Source organism: Brachypodium distachyon, chromosome 4 (assembly GCF_000005505.3).
Source record: "Brachypodium distachyon strain Bd21 chromosome 4, Brachypodium_distachyon_v3.0, whole genome shotgun sequence".
Taxonomy (NCBI): Eukaryota; Viridiplantae; Streptophyta; class Magnoliopsida; order Poales; family Poaceae; genus Brachypodium; species Brachypodium distachyon.
Window position 1 is genome coordinate 37,683,884 of NC_016134.3, and position 21,210 is coordinate 37,705,093.

The 21,210-nt window shown below is 48.0% G+C and overlaps 3 protein-coding genes across 3 annotated transcripts; 2 read left to right on the forward strand and 1 right to left on the reverse strand.

Moving 5' to 3' along the window:
• Nucleotides 1-9,322: 9,322 nt before the first annotated feature.
• Nucleotides 9,323-10,589, forward strand: LOC100844721. Its single transcript, XM_003578178.4, has one exon. It carries the CDS (start codon nucleotides 9,496-9,498, stop codon nucleotides 10,237-10,239), a length of 744 nt encoding a protein of 247 aa, XP_003578226.1. The 5' UTR covers nucleotides 9,323-9,495; the 3' UTR covers nucleotides 10,240-10,589.
• Nucleotides 10,590-16,089: 5,500 nt separating this feature from the next.
• Nucleotides 16,090-17,964, forward strand: LOC100845029 (NF-kappa-B-activating protein). The gene has a single exon (XM_003578179.4). It carries the CDS (start codon nucleotides 16,189-16,191, stop codon nucleotides 17,749-17,751), a length of 1,563 nt encoding a protein of 520 aa, XP_003578227.1. The 5' UTR covers nucleotides 16,090-16,188; the 3' UTR covers nucleotides 17,752-17,964.
• A 1,824-nt stretch (nucleotides 17,965-19,788) lies between these two features.
• LOC100828123 (2-hydroxyisoflavanone dehydratase) lies at nucleotides 19,789-21,210 on the reverse strand. The gene has a single exon (XM_003576553.4). The coding sequence runs from the start codon at nucleotides 21,165-21,167 to the stop codon at nucleotides 20,055-20,057; it is 1,113 nt and encodes a 370-aa protein (XP_003576601.2). The 5' UTR covers nucleotides 21,168-21,210; the 3' UTR covers nucleotides 19,789-20,054.

The following is a 21,210-nucleotide window of genomic DNA, read 5'->3' on the forward strand; positions in this document are numbered from 1 at the left end:
TACAAGTTGTTCTTTTCGTTAGCAACCGGAGGAATATTGCCATGGATCCCCGCGACCCAGGGTTTTAAAATGCATGGAAAGCTTCACGGCGACCGAGAAGAAACAAAAAGAATACAAGAAACTTCTGCAAAGTGCAGAAGTATTCTACTACTCCTCCTATGTAACCGAGGGCAGGAGAGGGCTGGGCAGGAATAGATCGAGCGGGACGGAAGAAAAGTTCGTCGATCGATCGACAGCAAAGTCGCCGAGATCCGGTGGCGACGTGGTGGGGGCTGGCCATGGGTGTGCAACTGCTGTGCATGCGAGCCCCGAAGCGATAGAAGGCAGGCTGCCCTGGCCCGGGTCGCAGCGTATAATATTACGGGTCTGATCGGAGCTAGCCGACAGGGAAAACGACGGGAGCGGACGGGGGGAATCGCAGGAAAAGGGTCCGCACCGCGGCCCCGTCGGCACACCGGCGGACGCATATGCGTCCGCGCGGGGGCACGGGCCGTGTGTCCATGGCTACAACCAAGCTGCATGCATGCATGCGTCGCACGCAGTCTAGACTGTAGAGGTTTGCAGGGCCCTCGCTTCTTCAAAGGTTCCTCCGCTTGTCCACTTCCTCCACCTCCCTCCCTGACAGCTCCCTCACCCGCTCTTCCCGTTCCCCAAGAATAGATCCAGAAGCTAAAGCACGTACGTACCGTATCATCAGCTGTATCTCTACGTACGTACGTGCATGCGTGCCAAAGCGTACAGATATTCGTACGTGCCGAGTAATTTAGCGCGGGCGGGAGCCTGCCTCCTGCGCCGGTGTAGCCCGTCGCTGTGCGCCGTGGACCGGGGTCTGGTCGGATCTGCCCGGGAGAGGGAGGATATGGCATCGGCCGGGCGCGCGTGGACGACCCCGGCGCGTTGCATCTCGCGTGCACGAGGGTGGGCCGGCATCCATCCATCTCGGGCAGTCGAGCGGCAGGTAATATGATAAGAGTATCGACCGCGAACAGTCAGATTGGGTCTGACAAGAATGTGTTGTGCGGTAGCTAGCAATTAACTACGAGTAGTATCTACGTACGTGCCCTGTCGATCTCGAGTTCTTTTTAACACGGTTATGTGTACGTTTTACTACGATCGATGACTGGACTCTAGGTAGGAGGGTTGTCTGTTCGTTTAGCTGAATGCATGCAGGCCCATGCATGTTAATTGGCTGGATGTGGTACGGTGTGGTCAAGTACCACATCCCGGCCGGCCATGACCACAATGAATGTATAGCCGTGCATGCAATTTCTTTTCAATGATTCTAGCCTACGGAAAGTTAAGATTCATCTTCGCTGATACTCGTTCCGTTTCAATATTTAAGGCACACAACTTCCGTTTCAAAATACTCCTTCATTAATTTCACAAAGGTTGATGTATTTTGTTTCGTTAAGACAATGTTTTGATCAATAATTACTCTATTAATACGTAACCTTTATGATACAAAATCATAATTATTAGAAAGAACTTTTAAAGACGAATATATTGATATAAATCTCATGCATGTAAAAACACATATTAATGGAGTTATCATTGGTCAAAGCCTTGTCTTAACGAAACAAAATGCGCCAACCTTTGTAAAATGGAGGGAGTATAGTTTTCACCAACTATATATATAAAAAATATACCAACAACATCTACGGTTCTAAGTGAGGATCATTAGATCAATTGCGAAATATTTGTTCATTGCATATTGGTTTACTATTGTATATATGTTGGTATTTTTTGCTATAAGTTTGATAGACAAAAAAAAGCTATACGTTCTACGTTTAGGAACAGAGGCAGTACAGTAGTATACTTATAGTACCACACACAGTACTACCGGTCCAACCCCATTAGAGAAAGCTAATGTTAAACTTTGCATCCATGCCCTCACATATAATTCTGAACAAATATTTCGAAAGATGGGTAGGAGACGGGTATGAGATCGATAATAGTGTAATTGTGTAAAGAGATCTGGCTAAGATACGGTCATATGGCTCCGTCACTGCTGTTTTTTTTGCCAGGGAGTAGGTGATGGGCGCAGCAATATTTTGCCAAAACAAAATGTTATGTTGGGTGGTCGGGGGAAAGAGAGAATGTCTTGGCATGGCATCCAATATGGTGTTTAAATTGCATGCATGGAGTTTAATTAAGGATTGAACGGAGGGAAAACTTCGAGTTCTAAGAAGATCTATACTCCTGCACCGCGCGCAACACACCCTTGTCTTTGCCTAGCTGCCTAGAACGGTACACTACAATTGCATAGCAACTATTACTGCTAGCTACCAGAAGTGCATAGTACGTACTGGAAACACGCTATTCTTCTTCTTCTTCTTCTTCATGCACGGCACTTAATTTTGTTCCATATTACGCCCTTATCAAGCGATATCTGCCCCCCAAACGCAACGGTATAGGATAACAGGAACGGATTCCTCCACACGACCACACGTCCTGCATCTACAGTAAAAAATGTGGTACAGCCGTACAGGTCATGTTCTTTAGACTTCGTCTCTCTATCACGTATAGATGACCCACTTCAAATTTCCATTCATGTGATCTCCTGTATCTCTGTCTGGCTTTTCGATAATTTAATAAAATTGAAGTTTCCTCAGAGTTGAGCAGCAGTACTACTGTACTAGTTGGGCTCTAAAACGCATTTACATTCAGGTCCCATTTTCTTTTTACCGAGTTACCTGGCCTGGGCCCGCCTGCAGCCTCAGGCCATTCAGATGACATATGTTCACCTTGAATGAATGGAAGTAAAGAGAGCCAACTGCTCTACAGGGGAACAAATCTACCCTTAGCAAGGAGCTCTGAATTACTCATCTCAGAGTCATCAAGCATTTGGCAGGGACCAATCACTACGGAGAACAGTCCTAGGCTTCCACAGCTCCAGCCAGACCAGGCTCACACAGACAGACACACCTGACACAAGATTCCCTGTGGCATCGCAATGCAAGTGGTCACTGGCCAGTGTAGTAAATAATTACCAGCCAAAACTGGCTACTCCCCATTAACCTTGCCGGAAGGAAACGTTCTGGGTGCTTAGCGCAGATCTCGAGGACTTGTTTTATGCCCTGGAATGCACAAAGCAGAGAAAGGCCCTGGATAAGGCTTTACTGTTCCTCTCAATTAGAAGTCAGCATGCTATAAACTTTAGCTCTACACGCATGGAAAGGACGAGGAGGAAAGTCTAGCTTTCTTCTAATCTGTCCCTCTCCCGCAGCTCCTGGATGCTTTTTGCCTCAAACACAAATGGGGAAAATGATAGGGGAATTGACTTGCGCTTGTGTTCGAAAAAAGCAGTGCCTTTTCACCATGTGGCTTCTTTGCTTTGGTCTCCACAAAAGTGGAGAAATAAACGTATCGCAAAGATGTTTGAGATCTTGCACCTTAGGACGTACCCCGAGTAAACAGAAACTTCCCCACTTATATTATTTTTTTTACCTTTATTAACCTTCAGCTTTCGAGGATGGCATAGTTATCAAGTGGAGTAGTCCAGTTTACATATTGTAATGAGTAAAGCGTACATCGAATCACCGACGTCTGAAATTCCTAATTTCGAAATGGTAATTCTATGGGAGTACTCCTTCCGTCCAACAAAAGATGTCTTAAGCTTGTAAAAATTTGGATGTATCTAGACATAACTTAGTGTATAGATGCATTCAAATTTGATCAAACTTGAGACATATTTTGTTGGACGAGGGAGCATGTCTTATTACGTCCACAACCAGTACCGTAGAAGGACAGACAAAAATACCTATTAGTATGTCAGAATAAAATTGTCTTGGCACCAGTCCAAAGATTCTTTTGTCGCAGAACAGCGCCAAATCAGGGATCCTAGCTAGAAGTTGTAACCGAGAACAAGGCTTTGAACTTCTCGCTTGTTTTAGGTAGAAAGTGCACTTCTGTTCTAAAAGAAAAAGGTGAGAGCGCATTCGTTGGCTCCCTGCACATGAGTTTTTTTTAGGTCGCAACTCACAAGTATGGATGATGCGTGTTTCTTGTCACCGCCATTAATACATTAATACATTAAGTTCTTACTCGAGTGGCAACTGATGAATAATCTCATACAAATGAGTGGCAGCTCTTCCAGAACGCTCTGATCTACCTCCTCCGTGTGTCGCTCCAATCCTCTCTCTGATACCGTGACTGCAGTCTGCAGATAGATCTCATGCTCCTACATGCCCGATTCTCTACCCGCCCCTCTCTGCCGCAGCAGCATGCAAACAGCAAAGTAGCCGGTGGCATAATCAGGGTCAGCGAGAACAGAAAAGGCGAAGAGAGAAAGAAACGGAGCCAGAGATGGATGAAGCGAAGAAGGCCGGGGAGGCGCAACTTTGAACCCGTTTCTTCTTTTCTTTCCAACATCCATCATCTTCAACGGGGCGCAAGAAAGCTGTTTCCCATCACATGCCACTCACTCCCCCTATCCATGCATGCCTGTACTAACCTTGCAGGCGAGGAGGCGCTTTGCGCGTTTGTTTGTTTCTCTTCCTTTCGCCTCCGTCGCGCTCTCGCCCTCTCCTTTTGTTCGCTTCTCTTCTTTTCATTCTGCTCCATCAAAAGAAGCTCTCTTTTCTCTCTTTACCCCACGGTAAAGCCTGCGCGCGGGCGCAACACATGCGGCAGGGGATTCTCTTTTTTTCGCTCTAGCTAGTGGGTCAATCGACGCCGGCCGGGGCCAAGCGACGCGATCTCTCGGGCAGGCTCGCTCATCACCCCTGCCATCATGGTGCGGTGCTGCGTACACGTGAGCGGCCAGTGCAGTGCATCGTACGTGCAAAGACTTGTAACGGGACGGGAAAGCCATGGGAGTTTTCTAGGCCCGGGCTCCAAGCAGGGATATACGGAGTATCTTTCCATTTCTTTTTGTAGAGTTACCAGTACTGAATCAGGTCCAGAGTTGTTGCTACTTGAGGGATCGAACATCTTTGGACTTTGATGCTTTCAGGTTGCATTTCATCATGTACAAATGCACTGCTTTCCGGTCTATATTGCAACAGTAGCCTCCTTTTTCCCCAGATATTATATGCTTATGTTGTTAATCAATAACTCGGTACTAAAGTACTCAGTACACGAGCGATGAGTGCCCGAAACTAAATACTGGTGAAGACTGAGTTCTCACTGTAAAAGAAAAGAGTAGCTTTCTCGCAAAAAAAAGAAAAGAGTAGCTAAGATGGGCCGACGATGATAATTTCTTCCGTTGGCTTACCCGGCCTGCCAGAAAATGGAGTTCGGCCAAAACAACAGAAATCGGACTCCTCTGGAGGAAAAAAAAACAGAAATCGGACTTGATTCTTCGGCCTCTAGTTGAGCCCGCTTATCTTCTTCTCATGACTGATTATGGCCCTAAGTTTATTGTTCCGACGGTTCATTACGGGCTGAATAACTAGCACGGGCCGCATTCTACTGATAAAAAGTGCACGGGCCCGGTTCTTCTGATAAAAATTGCATGGGCCGGTGTCAAGTCGTCATGCTTAGCCTAGAAATACCGAGTTGACTACCTCAAAAAAAAAAGAAACACCGAGTTGATTTGATTTGATCCACTGAAAAGAAAAGGAAAAACAAAAACTTGGATGTGATAGGCACGCTGTAGAAAAGTAAAGAAAACGAAGGTTTCTTGCATGCACGCACCAGTTCCAGAAAAGAACTTCTTTTCGGGCGAAAGCTTCGGAACAACTTTAGCACCACGCGTCCACGCGTATATGCACCTGGACTGTTTCTCGATGGCACACACCTAAAACAGAAACAGACACCATCATCCACTGTCAATTTGTCATTCATTAATGCTTGGCGCTTTGTCAAGGACAGTACAAGACTGTGATGGAAATGCTACCGATCGAGCTGAGGGTGGCTGCACTTGGAGTTGGATTGGATTCGACGCGTTTTTGTTAACATCATGCGTGCTGTCCTCCGACTGGATCTTAGCTGCACCTATTTGGACTGATGATTTTGACGGGAAATTATATACGGACAGTTTCTTAAGTTTCCAACAACGGAAATCGAGAAACTCCATCATGCAAAGAATACTCTGCTGCTATCAGGTAGGAGTACTTTCTGTTTCAGGCCGAGACGTTACGTACTCACTCTGATCTAAATTCTAAATTCAAATTTGTGTAAATATGAATATATCTATTTTTAAAAAAGTCTAAATACATGTAATATTTCGACAACAATTTATGATCGGAGGGAGTACGTGCGAGTTTGATAGAGTTCACAAAATACGTATGGTGCGCTAAAAGTTCACTCCTGCCACTGTCTGCAAGAAACCGAGACCGTAACGCATATCCGTTTTTTTGTGTAGATTTTCTACCGGCAATTCAAACATGGTCAGGGATTGCTTGGGGCTAGCTGAGCTCAACCCAAACTCGTGGCACAACACCCATTCGGTTCAGTAGTGAAGAGCTCCCAACATCTTAGGAGTTGACATGAGAAGAAAAACTTTTGCATCTATATTCGTGTTAGTGATCTGGGAGCTTTGGATTGAAAGGAAGCTCGCAATTGGGCGCCAACTAATCTGTTATCTCCGTAAAGATCAAGCATAAAGCTCGCAATCGGATACCGCAAGTACTAACAATTTGAATGGTATTATGCTGGGAAAGTAGGCGCTTATTTTTCTTCTTCTTTTTAACCTTGCTTGTCGGGGGGATGACCCCGGGTAGGGTCAGGACGATACACATTGGCCGGGATAACGAAGGCAAAGAAAGCCGGCATCCTTAAGCCCAACTAATGCTAAGCCGGCATACCAAGTTATGCCGGCATGACTATCTTGTCTTGTATGATTGCAGGGTAAGGACGGGTACTCTGATCTCGGCTACCACCGAGATGTCTCAACGGTCTCATCCTTATCTCCCGGCGCAAAGTAAACCAGCGCTATCTTGATCACGGGAAAGCAGTCGCTGCTTACATTGTGGTGCCAGGCGACCGTGTAAAAGAAGCACTGAAAGAGAATCTCTGACGGAAGCCGACAAATGACTGATGTACTTGTTGCAGAGCGCCAGGGAAAGTAAAGTTGTCTTGTCCCCTGCGGTGCCACCCGAAAGGAACCAAGGCGCGTGCCAGGCAGGGCCCAAAGAAGATAACGTTCTGGCCCGCATGTCAGTGTGACATGGACGGTCCATAAATAGAGCACTAACCCTCCCCGGAGAGAGGTGATCACTTAGACATCTAGGGTTTTCCCCTTCCCCTTCTTCTTCTTCTTCTTCTTCTTCTTCTTCTTCTTCTTCTTCTTCTTCTTCCTCCTCCTCCTCCTCCTCAAAAATACAGCTCAAGGAGCACCATTATATATCTCGGTATCTTGGCTAATACAGCAAAGTAGGAGTAGGAGTGTTACCTCGACAAGAGGGTTCTGGAACTGGGTAAATCTGTGTGTGCTTGTGCGTGTTTCTCTTCACGTCCTTCCTCCTCCGGATCTTTCTTCGTCCATCGGTCCCAACATAAATCATCTTATGACATCTGTCGTGACACCGTGACATTGCTTAAACTGCTTATTTATTTAAAGGAAGTGTTTCTATGCGGCGGCGGCCGCGGCGATGGTGGCTTGGATCCCGAGAACGCAGCGAAGGTATACATGCGGGGTTGATCACGGGGACGCAACAACGGCGGAGAAGAGTCGACGACTCAGCCACATAAGATCGGGACGGAGGAATCCGGTCGCCGGTTTTGGGCCCGATTATTGGGCCTCAAATTGGGCTTCCAAAGTATAGCGGCAATACTTCCGAGCGTCGTCTTTAGTCGATGGAGGAAACGACGGTTGCTAATGAAAACCAACGCGGTAAGTGGGAGTTAATCATGTCCTAAACATACCCGCTTATGTTGTTTTGAAATTGGTGCAAATTTAAAACGTAGAAGCACTTCCCTTGATTTAATGAGACGAGGCAGATCTTTTGCGTCCGTTCGAGATTTTTTTAGCACATGGAGCTTCAGCTCTTTTATGCGTCGGTAAATACCTGCCTGGCTGGAATAGTGGCCGGAATGCACAGCACAGTGCCCACGCGCGTGAGGAGGCAAATGGACGGCGCATGTTTTGTACTACCGCGGATGGTTGCCACGTGGGTGCTGCTCGCGGTCGGATCGCGAGCGCCTAAACATGGCGGGTCCTGGTCATCATTCATTAGCGTACCAAACGCCAACCGGCCAACTGACCAAACGACCTGAGCCCGTTGACCGTGTTGGGAGCCGATGGCAACTCGCCGTGTACGCTCTCGGTTCATACCGTACTGTCTCACTTCCAACACCAATCTCCATCTTAATTTAATTTCCCTTCCCTGTCTACAAATTTGAACTTATTTGCCTTGGAAATCTCACTTATGGTTTATCTGATCAACGAAATCACAAACGCTCAAGTTTTCGTTCTTCCTCGAATCCCGTTCACGTGTCGGTGCATTTTATCAACACACAACACATCAGGGGCAGTCTATCCCCTGGAAAAACAGAGGAGTCGACGCAGCGGGCTACACGCGTGTTCGTAGAGAAAAAGCACGCGCGCCCGGCGGTTCATCGCACATAACCTTCAGTCCGACGTGGAGCCGGGCTAATGGTATGCCCCACTGCATGTTTTCCTTTTCGAAGCCAGCTAGTATATTAGGCTGGTCATAGTGGAAGTAACAAAGGTGGTAACATAAGTGCCAACTAAGCAAATTTGATGATGTGACATTTATTAATGAGGAGAGAGAACTTTGTGGTAACTAGATATGTTACCATAACATCACACAAATCAAAGTAAGATGAGTCTACAACCTAATAAATGACACAATGCATGACACCACATATATATTACTACCCACTATGGAGGTAATAACTTAGAGTAGTAACAAAGACATGTCACTACTCTAAGTTACCATGCACTATGACCAGCCTTAGTGCTACGACCCACTGCCGATACGTGGACAGCGACGATTGACCCTTACACGTGTCAGGCCACCGTGAGCTGACCGTCCCACACACCACTAGCCTAATCAAAGGTCCAGAATCCAGATAGAGTGCAATCAGAAGATTTTATTTCAAGGCTAAAGCAGCAGTCGGCATTCTTAATTCTTGGTGATATACATGTTGTGATTTCGGCTGATCCGCGTTCACTGAGACATTTTATGGAGAAAGCGAAAGTTTATCTACAGGCCCCAGCGAAGTGTAATTCCAGGAAGGAGCAGAAAGGCAAAAAGACGAGAGAGAGAAATATATATTTTTTGACGCCAAGAAATAATTGAAGAGCGAGTGCTCAGCCTGCTGATGCTACAGAGGAAGCAGCAGCACAATATTACGCCAGTTCCCTCCAAAATCGCAACGGCCCTACGGGTCGTCCCGTGCTAGCTAGCTCCTCGCTTATAAATACGCCTCTCCACTTGCGGTTTGACGACAGCACACAGGCAGCAAAAAAACTTCCCGGAACAGCCACTAGCTCGACCTCGCAGCGCGGCCAATCCTAGCTTGCGAGATACACACGCCTCGTTGAGAACTTAGCTCTCGATCGATCGAAACCACTCTAGCTCATTCATGGACTTTGACTTGCTGCTCAGTTCCAGCCCGGAGGCGCAGCTGGCGCTGATGAACACGATGCTCCAGCTGGAGCAGGCGCTCATCGCCGACCAGTCGCCGATGGCGTCGTCCGTGGACACGTCGTCGCCGCCGATATCGCCCGTCCAGACCCCTCCTCACAGCCACAGCCTCTCGCCTCCGCCTCACGTGTCGTCGCTGAGCTGCACGACGACCGACGCCAGCGCCATCGGCTACAACAATCAGGACATGTACTTCTCCATGCCGGTCGCTTACGGCGGCGCCGGCATCGGCATCGGCATCGGCGCGCAGCAGGAGTACTACATGCCTCCGGGCGGCACCCGCGCGGCGCCGCAGCCGCCGCAGCGGGACGCGATGCGCGAGATGATCTTCCACATCGCGGCGCTGCAGCCGGTGATGAACGACGACGACGACGTCGAGGCGGCGGGGGCGGTGCGGCCGGCGAAGAAGCAGCGGCGGAACGTGCGGACCTCCAAGGACCCGCAGAGCGTGGCGGCGCGGCTGAGGCGGGAGCGGATCAGCGAGCGCATCCGCGTCCTGCAGCGGCTCGTCCCGGGGGGAACCAAGATGGACACGGCGTCCATGCTCGACGAGGCCATCCACTACGTCAAGTTCCTCAAGTCACAGGTGCAGTCCCTCGAGCTCGCCGCCGCCCACCGCGCCGCCGCGTTCGGCGCCGGCGCCGCCTACCCTGCAGCCGGCCTGCAGCACGCCCCGTGGTAGCTCGACCGTCATCAGCGTACTGATGCAATAATCGTTTCGCGCACTAGCTGGCTCGACCGGCCGTCGTCCTCGACCGCTTTTGGAGTTTCTCGGATGATCGATCGCTGTGGGCTGTGGCTCTGTGCATGTGTGCATGCATGTGTAAATTAAGATGTAGGAACTTCTTTCTAGTTACATTTATGGTCGTCGTCGTTGTTACTTCATCGCATGCTAGCTTGTAGTACTACGTGGTTTTGCTCTCCAAGCTTTTTTTTGGACTCGCAGCCCGTGTACGTGTTGCCAACGTAGAATGTACACTTTTTGTTACCTTATGAATGCAGTACCAGTTATCACTACTGCTTTCGTGCTCATCAGTGTATATCGATCCTAAAATTTCGTTCGCATGCATGCATCTGAATGAACAAGCATCATTATCCCCGCTTGTTACATTGACGGTACCACGTAAGTACGGCACACAACCGACCTGACAACACTCTAGAAAGTTGACCGCCCATCAATGCAATGCAGTAGTACGTACGCAGCGTTTCGCCTAAAAACACGGTACTAGAGGGCCGTACGTGGCTTACTGCATGCACCCATGTCGTCACGCCGTCGGCTACCTCGTGCACGTACGGCACGTACATCTGCTAGCTCGCCGGCCGGCCATTCGCACGGCTGCACGCACGCAGGAATCTAGGCATGCAGTAACACAATTAACTTGACCGCTGTTCCGTGGCACGTACTAGGGAACGTCGTTGCACGGCTACTACGTACGTAACGTGACTCACCAACGAAGCAAGCGGAAAGCTAGCAGGCGAGCTTAACTTTGTCAAGCCGCAACGGTAAACGGCGAACCAATCGATCGTCCGCCCCTGCCGGCCGGCCGGCAGGGTCAGGTGGTGTGTGCATGTCCATGTGGCAGTGTCTGTACGTCGTCCACCGGCTATGAATACGGCCGGGGCCAACAGTTTGGGACCTGATCTCGAACGAGAACTCTAAAAGCAGTTGCAGCAGTAGAAGTTGTTGTTTCGAAACCGTTGCCGAGTTATAGCCGGTCGAGCCTAGTGGGTCGATGGTCCAGCTGCTGTAGACTGTGGCCGCCATGGATCCATCCATCGGAAGTGTTCGGTATTGTGGCGTGGTCCATCGTGCACTGCAGGGACCGGTATTCCTAGAAGCATCACATGGTTGGAACATGGAATATATAACCATTAAGATATCTGTCGCCGATCGTAGAACCCTGTGGGGTTTGTGGTGACCAATAATTGCTGTTCTCTGTTTTGTACTCGATCGATCTGCACTAATCTATTACTCCTATCTAATTAAGGACACGGGAAAGTTTCAAAGTACTATTTGCCCGTTTTGGAATTAAGTAATCCCACGGAAGATCACAAGGAACAGTTTAATATTCTGCAGGATCTGGAAATATTCGCGCGTTTTTATCGAGGCCTAAAGCTCTCTGCAGTCGGGAGTACTCCTTATTAGCTCCGATCCTAAATTGTTGTCGAAATATTACATGTATCTAAACGCTTTTTAAGAATAGATACATCCATATTTGGATAAATTGAGTCAAAAATTTAGGATCGAGGAGAGAGTACTGGCAATCCCAAGTTAAGAGAGCTGCCACCGAGAAGATATCACCTCATCCATCAATGATGCTGCACGTACGACACTATTCCATCCGTGGTTTTTTTGACAGTCATATTCCATTCATGTAGATTTGTGGGTTCAGTCAACAGTAAACCTTCTCCAGGACCACCGGATCTGTAAATCCCCTTCATAAATCCCCAGTCTAGCTAGTCGGCACCCAGTCACCTTTCGTATCCTTTTCATGCCACATGCTAAATAGTTCCATGCGCGCGAAAACAACGTCCAAAGAAAGATGGCATGGTACAGTAGACAACCCATCAGTAACGGTTCTGTTGTTCTACGTGGGCATACAGGGTAGGTAAACGGAGAACACCCCGATAAATAACTCAAGCTGGTGTGTTCCGTCAAAAAGTAACTGATGCTGGAAGCCTAGAATGTGCAGTGGTTAACTATAGACAATGGTGCGTCAGAAAAGGTCTGAATATATAAAAACTGGATTTGATTCAGGTACGATGAACAAAGTAGCACCCCACTTCACTAGTAGCTCACTGATTAATTAGCCAAAAGAGATGCTACAAATCTAGAAATATATCCACTTCTTTTCGTTCGCCACGTGTCCATGAGCTAGCTAGCTGAGACCCACAAGCTGGTCGTAAAAGTTTACACGCGGTTTGAATGTTTCCAAAGCTAGCAGCTAGCTAGTCAGGCCCCCATCAACTGTCGGCGACGAAGGCAAATCAGCAACCGCTCGAACGGAGGCGATCGACCGGGCTCAGAATCTCAGACCAGTTACTACTAACATTTCACACCGCGCTCAGCGGAATCAATGCGAACAGAGGTCTCGCCGGGTCCGCGCGCGCCATGTCGCCGTCGCGGCGAAAATATAATCCCCGGCGGGGACGGTCGCCGTCGCTGTCGTCATGGACACGCGTCGTGCGGAGAGAAGCCATGGACCCGCGCGGGGGTGTCGGGTTCGGAGTAGAGATTTGCGGGAGATCTTGGAGGACCCAGGTGCATCCCTCCTGCCCGAACCGGAGGCAGGTGCTGGCCTGGATCGATCGAACAGGAATAGGAAAAAAGAAAAAGAAAAAGAAAAAGAAAATCATCAGCGTCTTGCCATCTTTGCACCACCAACGCCAAGCCGGCGCCGTATCTTCTCCCAACTGAACCAGATCACGAAGACTCGACTCCCTTCGGTCTCCGCTTCCGACGTCCCTGTTTCCATTATTTTTACTTTGTTTTTCTAGCACTTTTTTCTTTGAGTAAGTTAGTAGGACACATGGTCAATAAGACTGTGCCACGTGTAGGATCTTCTTGCATTGTCCGTATCATTTCTGTCCCCCTATCAGCCAGTACGTCTCTGTCCGTGCCCATTTCTCTAAGACATGTAGACCTGGGTAACATCCGTAGGATGAACTTGGTGCGATGTACGAGTCACCGAATGCGATGTGCGGATAGGAACACGTAGTGGTAGAGGGGAACAAGAACGCGTCGCATCGATTGATCGATCGGTCCCGTGAACAAGTGCTTGTGATGGTTGTCTGGTTTGGAATATGTGTGGCTTGGATATCGATAGGGAGGGGGGAGATGTCACGCATGTGAGGAGTTGTGTGTATATAGCTTTAAGCACCTGTTGTTTTCTCCATACAAATAATGCCTTGCTTTAAGCCCAGCCTCTATCGTGAATGCGTGATCGCTTTGTGGGGGTCGGTCCGATTCGATCGGGTCCCCGAGCGCGAGCATGCACCAACCTTCGTTGGAATTGTTTGGGAGGAAGACTGGTGGATACTGCTTGCTGCCCTCGATCGAGAAAGAATATGTTGGGCAAGATGCATGCATCCTAACCACCCATGCAAATGGATTAGCTAGGAAGGGCATGTATACTGTCCGCATGACGCAGTGTAGGCCAGAGCCCAGACCAAGAAGTAGCTCCCTTTTTTTCGATGGAAGGGGAATAGTTTCCGACTTCATTGATGAAATCTAACTACACTACAAGGTTCAACCAGGAAATAGCTTAGATATATATTGGTGAAATATAAGGGGCTCTGTTAACATTGTGTATTTGTGTTTATGTTTACTTGTCTAGCTATCAGGTACTTACTGTATCGACGTTCCTATCAACCTTGTGTCGTCTAGCTACTATGTGGATCGATCTGTAAAACAAGATTGGTGATTTGACATAGCATTTATGTCACGTTTTAGACTTTTCGAGGATCGATCATGTACTTCTGTTCTGTGTTCACCGTTTGAAGTCAATCAACAATCAGTGTTAAGCTAAAAAAAAAATCAACAATCAATGTTGTGACGGTGATAACCGTACGATTTTTGTCGGACACACCTACTCTGCACCTTGATATAATTTCGGCCGGATGCATACAGTGCATAGGCATCCATTTCATGATTTCAAATCTTGTAGCCAACATCAAATCTGCACAGAATCTAACCATCGCCAGTGGGCAGTGCCGCAGAGGCCATGCATGGATGCTCGACCATCCATAGCCCGGGGGAATACACTCCTATGTACTCTTTCGGTTTCTAAATATAAAAAGTTCTTGTTCTAAGTCAAACTTTTTTGGTTTGACCAAATTTATAGAATAATACTCCCTCCGTCCCGTAATATGAGACACGCACGCATCCCTAAGCCCTAAATTTGATTAATTAAATATGTATGTTTCTTAACAAAAAAAGTATACCATTAGATTTGTTATGGAAAAAACTTTCTAATGGTATAATATTTTAATTATTTAATTTATATTTAGTTAGCTAAATCGACGATTTAGGGATACGTGAGTGCCTCATATTATGGGACGGAGGGAGTACGCTATAGTAAGGTTTACAATATCAAATGACTATACTATTAAGATATATAAAATGAGATTTAATAAAACAAAATTGAAATTCTAAATGTTGGTTTTTTACATAGATTTTTCCATAATTTTGGTCAAATTTGAAAAAAGTTTGACTTAGAACAAAATTAGTACTTGTTATATTTAGGAACAGAGCCACAGAGGTAGTATGTCCCGAGCAATTCTTCTTTCAATGAATCATTAATTCATGGAACTCAAATAAGATCATGCTCTAGGTCGATGAGAACAGTTGCTGGTCATTTGCTCGTTCCAATACTATCGAAGAAGCATAAACTCATTTCGGAGCCTGAATCTCTTGGTACCGGACACAAGGGGCCGTCCCGAAACACTGTTACACTGAAATCGCTTATTGCTCCCTCAGATTCATATTAATCGTCTCAAATTTGTCCAAATATGAATGCATTTATACATAGATAACGTTTAGATACATATAATATTTCGGCAATTAATATGAATCGGAGGAAGTATAGAATTTTCACATGATCTCCTCTGTTCTTAATTTCTCAGTTCGTCCACCACAGTAGCACTAGGGGTAGCAGGAGTACACGTGTAGGACCAGAGCAGCCGCCCAAGTCCCGGCCCCTCGTCATAGATGCGCGTCCAAGTAACAACACTATCCCAACCGCCGGCCGGTAGTACCGACCTGCCTGTCGTCAGCGAGCGAGCTCCCGGCCGCCGGCACCACGCATGTTTTGTCAGCCATTGAATGCCGCACACCTACACTCTAGCGACCGGAAGACGCGATCCTGCTAGCTATAGGCAGAGGCACAGCACGAGGCCACCCCCTCTCGTTGCATGTCTCTCATCGGAGCAGCCGCCCAAAACCTGAACCGGCCCATGCCATGTGGCCCTTCGCTTTGTCGGGCGGCAACACTGCTTGGCTCGTGGCAATGTGACTCGACCACTGCATGCACGGGATCGGGAGAAAATGTCCAATACACAGCCAAACTGTTTTATCTGTTTGTCTGTCCAGTTTTTTTTTCTATTTTATCGCTACACACCCAACTGTTGCTTATTTTTGCAACTACTTTCTCATCTCATATTGTAAAACACCTTTTCTTTATTTTTCGCAAAAAGAAGAACACATTTCTTTAGAACTACACAAAATTATTAGCCAAACTGGGCTTATCTAGCTCATAGCATGGTACTGTACATCTCTATCCCGCCCAAGAGGATGCATTTTTTTTTGAACAGACCCAAGAGGATGCATAAGTAGCCCGCACAATTTTTTTTTAGAGGAAAGTAGCCCGTACGAATGAACCGTCCAAATCCTAAGGCACGTTTTTTGCTAACCAGGCCTTAGCCACCGCAAGGCCCATAAAGTTTCTCTAGAAAACACAAGGCCCATGAGGCGCACATATCGATCCGAAGTTCCAAACCGACATGGAGAAAGCCTTTCCTCCGTCCTCAGTCTTCACCTCCACCGGATTCCCCACGCGTCCATCACAAATTGCCAATCTCTCTTTTCCAAAACAAATCCCGAACCCGACCTAATCGGCGATCCATCGTCGCGATGTCTCGCACGGGCAGCCGCCTCGCCTCCGTTGTGCGCCTCCCCGATCGCTCTAGGGTTTCTGCCTCGCCTTCCCCACACCGTCGTGCCCTTTCCCGGTCGCCCTCCCCGCGCCGCCAACGCCGGCGCGACCGGTCCCCCAGCCCCGCCCGTGTCCGCCGGCGCGACCGGTCCCCCAGCCCCTCCCGTGTCCGCCGGCGCGACCGGTCACCCAGCCCCTATCAGGACCGCCGCCGCGACCGGTCCCCTAGCCCCTTCCGTGACCGCCGCCGCCAGTGGTCGCCCTACCACAATGACCGCGGTCGGGACCGAGACCGGGTTCGGGACGTGGAACCCCCCGCGCGCCGTGGCGGTGACGGAGGCGGCGCCTGGTCCGCCTCCGACGACGATGACGAGGAACTCAAGGGCCTCACCTACTTCGAGTACCGCCGCCTCAAGCGCCAGAAGCTCCGCAAGAACCTGAAGCGGTGCATCTGGAACATCACACCCAGCCCCCCTCGCCGCGACGACGAGGCCGACGAGTACCATTACAGCGAAGAGGAGGAGGATAAGGAGAAGAAGGAATCTCCGAAGAAGGATTCCTCTGATAAAAGTGAGGATGAGGAGAACAAGAATTCGTCAGAATCTGAGTCTGGCGAGTCTGGTAGTTTGTCCGATTCCAGCGAATCAGATTATTCCAGGAGGAAGAAGAAAGGGCGTAAGGGCCATCGTCGCAGCAGCAGTAGCAAGCGTAGCCGGCGTGCCCATCGCCACCACTCTTCTGATATGGGGAGTGAGAGTGACGGCAAGGTCGATGAGGATTCAGAGGGTTCTTCTGATTCTGAGGACTCGAGGGATAAGAGGAGCAGGAAGAGATCGCGGAGGCACAAGAAGTCGAAGAGGAGGGGCCGTAGCTCTGGGAGGAAGAAGAGGAAGAGTCTGGATTTACCCTCTGATGGAAGCTCCGAGGAGGTGGAGGTTTCAGGCTCTAGCCCTGAAAGGAAGACTGGCAAGAGCTCAAGGAAGAAGAGGAGCAAGCAGTCTGATTCTGAAGATTCGATCCCTCATGATCCCAATGCTGAAAAGGAAGTTGAAGAGACAGATGTGCCAGAGATTGATCCTGAGGCAATTAAGTTCAAGGAAATGCTCGAGGCCCAGAAGAAGGCTGCCCTGGAGAATGAGATGCCGGTTGGGCCGATGCCACTTCCTCGTGCAGAGGGTCATATTAGCTATGGTGGTGCACTGAGACCCGGTGAAGGTGATGCTATCGCGCAGTATGTACAGCAGGGGAAGCGTATCCCACGTCGTGGTGAGGTGGGTCTGTCTGCAGATGAGATTCAGAAGTTTGAAGATTTGGGGTATGTGATGAGTGGGAGTAGGCACCAGAGGATGAATGCTATCCGTATAAGGAAGGAAAATCAGGTTTATAGTGCAGAGGATAAGAGGGCGCTGGCCATGTTTAACTATGAGGAGAAGTCAAAGAGAGAGCACAAAGTTATGGCGGATTTGCAGCGCTTGGTTTCCAGAACCATTGGCCAAGATTCAGGACCTTCACATGACCCATTTGCTACCACGGATGGTTGAGTAATGATTTCTAGCTATTATATACAAAGAAATGGTTGCCATTATTCGCTATGCATCATTTTCTTGCTGTTCCTATAGTACTAGTGATACCAAGTTTGCTTTTTCTGTGACTTCTGTTTTGTATTGACTGTATGTAGCTTATTATGCTTATTATGCTACATGTTATATTTGAGTTCATGGTTGTTGCTATGTATGTTAAGCTGCTTCATTTAAGATTTCTTGCAATGATAGGGTAGAATGTGCATTTTTTGGGGGTTATTTGTGGTTGTTAAAAGGCAGCACAAAAGCATAAATTAATGTTGTTAAAAGGCAGCACATTGTTTGGGGCTATTTGTGGTTGTTAAAAGGCTATATACTTGTAAGGTGCAAGGGGTGCTTTGAGAATGCTTTGACACCAAGAATTTGAAAATAAATCCTCCCTATCCAAACAAACTTTTGTAACATCTAAAATGAAATTTATTTGTCCTGAGATTATTGAAGTATGCATGTTCTCATCCTTATGAATATGATTATTTATTTGTCCTGAGTAATATGGATTTTAATAATTATTTTAAATCAACATGAACAGCAACAATTGTATCTATTAATTCGAATCGTTATGGGCATCACCCTGTACAAAAATTTAAAACTGCCTTCCTGTGATCCATTCTCCCGTGAGTAGGACAAAATAACTGCAATTTAACATGATGTATGGATCCTCCTATTGAGTATACATTATAAACCGTTCTTGACTTTACTAGATAAATGACTTTATATGTAATGATATACTGATATTCATCTAGCTTTAAGTTGCAAATTGGATGAATACACTCAGGCCCCTATCTAATTAGCGGGTTATTATAACATTATAAAAAGAATCCTTAATTTAAGCTGACAATCTTACTGCAGAATCGATTCATCATACCAGCTTGTTTTTGTACAGCTGCTTAAGAATATATTTATAGACAGCTAAAGCTGACTTAAGAACACATTGATGGTTTGTGCCTGCGATCATTTATGAGAAGTTGCTGACTGTTGTCAATTGATGTTTTGTATGGGCATACAACATGTTGAATTTGAGCAATTGATTGTGGAGACCATTTCCAACTCTGTACCATCAGCACTTCTTTTCAATGGATCACTTTATTTTGGAAAAATGGTAGAAACAGTACAAAGATATATGTTTTCCATCATAACCCTTTGTTGAAAATCAGAGTTCTAGTTATATTCAATGTTTATGTCCATGGGCTCTCAGCATTTTGAACAGTTACTTGTAGAAGTCTATTCTCGACAAAGGATAACTAAGAATGGATGCCAGGACGAGGCTGCCTGGCTGACAGCCGGAAAAGAAACACATGCCTGATGCATCTAGTCTGAAACTTTGTGCACCATTTATCTTCTGTACTTGGTAGTAGTATCTTGCTGCAGTAGGCCTGAACTTTGGTGGTTTTTGAAATGTTTTGGCAGCCTGTCATGTTAGAGCATCTCCAGCAGCTTGTGTATATGGTTGTCTATATGTCATTTACACAAGCAAAGGGAAAATAAGGTTGCTGTCAAAAAAGAGAGGAAAAATAAGGTTTCAGCAGCTTGTCTACATGGTTGTCTAAATTTAAACAGTTTTCAAATTCGCCTCCAATGTGTATACATATGGATGACTCAGACAGATGTCGACTAGAGGTAATTTAGCTATGAAGCCGGGTGAGAGAATATAGACAAGCTGTTGGAAAATGAGAAGATGTCACTAGAAATCTTTTTAGAGCATTGTTGCTGGAAAATGAGAAAATGTTAATAGAAATCTTTTTAGAGCATTGTTGCTGGAAAATGAGAAGATATTACTAGAAATCTTTTTGGACCATTGTTTACTTTTACATATAGACACCAAATTTACACAAGCTTGGTGGTGGAGATGCTCTTTATAACGGTGGTGTAGTTTCTTTTGAATATTCTTTGGAATACTAAATGAAGCTCTTTTTGATGTCCAGAAGTTGCTCCACCGTTTGCGCCAGTTTTATGACCAAAAAATGTTTTTCACTTTATCATCGTGGAGCTATGCTATGATATCTCAAATCTGATTTTGACCATCATTTAGCATATTTTTATACGTGCAAGATTACATAGAAGTCGTATATTCATGGACATGCACGTGTATGCATTGAAGATGTTGCACAAAGCTTTCAGAAGACCGTAATTTTTTGGTAGCCTTGGGGGTGCGTACTGAATTTCCTTGGTGCTTAACTGAATTATAATGCTCAGTTATGTAAACAATGAAAAGGTTGCACTTTCCATCTTCTGATAGCACACGAGATTTCAGTTCAGAGCCCAGTTTAATGGCGAGTGACGAAACCAACCACTCGTTCCATGAGCGCAGCCGCCTCGCTGCCGCCCGGCTCGTCGATGAAGAAGCCGTGGCCCTCGCCTTCGGACACGAACCACTCCACGGACCCGCCCCACCCGCTGGACACAACGGCCTCGTAGTACGCCCGATCCCTCGGCATCCTCGGGTCCTCGGACGCCGCGGTCACCAACATCCTCTCGCACGCAAGCGCGGCCAGGCTCGGCGCGCCGGCGGCCGTCGGGTTCATCCTCGGGTCATCCAGCCCGCCCCTGGCGCCCGGGCAAATGACCGCCCACCTCTTCTTCACGCTGGCCCAGTGTTCCTCCGCCTCCGCCTCCATCCTCTGCTCGCCGCAGAACGAAGGGTGCAGCAGGATCGCGCCTTCTATGCGCGCCGGGGCGCGCAGGCCAGTCAAGCCCGCGTCGATTGCCATGTTGTGGGCTATGTTCCCGCCGGCGCTGAGGCCGGCGAGGAAGACGCGGCCCAGATCGCCGTGTTCCGACAGCCACGGGTCGGCAGAGCCGGACGCAGCCCAGTTGAGCGTCAGCCAGGAGTCGTCGTAGGCTGCCGGCAGCGGGTGCTCCGGAGCAAGGCGGTAGTCGACGGAGACGGCGATGGCACGGGCCCTGGCGGCTAGGGAGTTGACGTAGCGGTGGTACCTAGGACTGCCGGCTGACCCGACGATGAAGTAGCCCCCGTGGAAGAAAACAACGATCGGGAGCTTGGTGATCGCGGTGCCGTCGGATCGACCAGCTGCCGCCTGGATGTCTGGTAGGTAGAGGCGGGCGGCGACGCCGGTGACCGCGTCGATGACAACGTCTTTGGAGGTGACGCCGGTGTCGGCGTCGAAGCCGGCGGGCACGTGGTCGACACCGTCGAGACGCTCGACGTGGCCGTCGTTGTATAGTCGGAAGCTGCCGGCATCAACGAGGACCTCCGTGCTCCCGGAATCCATTTGTCCAGACTCCAGACCGTGGCTGGCAAGAGCTAAGTACTCGATCGGCGCAAGGTGAGCGGCGGCGTGGATCAGGTTAGCAGGACACGTAAGTACGAGAGGCCACGAGGGGATCAAGTAGTTGGGGGATAATTTGCTTTCGTCCATCAGTTCATTGGCTTTCAGCTATTTCGATTTTTGTTGCACGCAA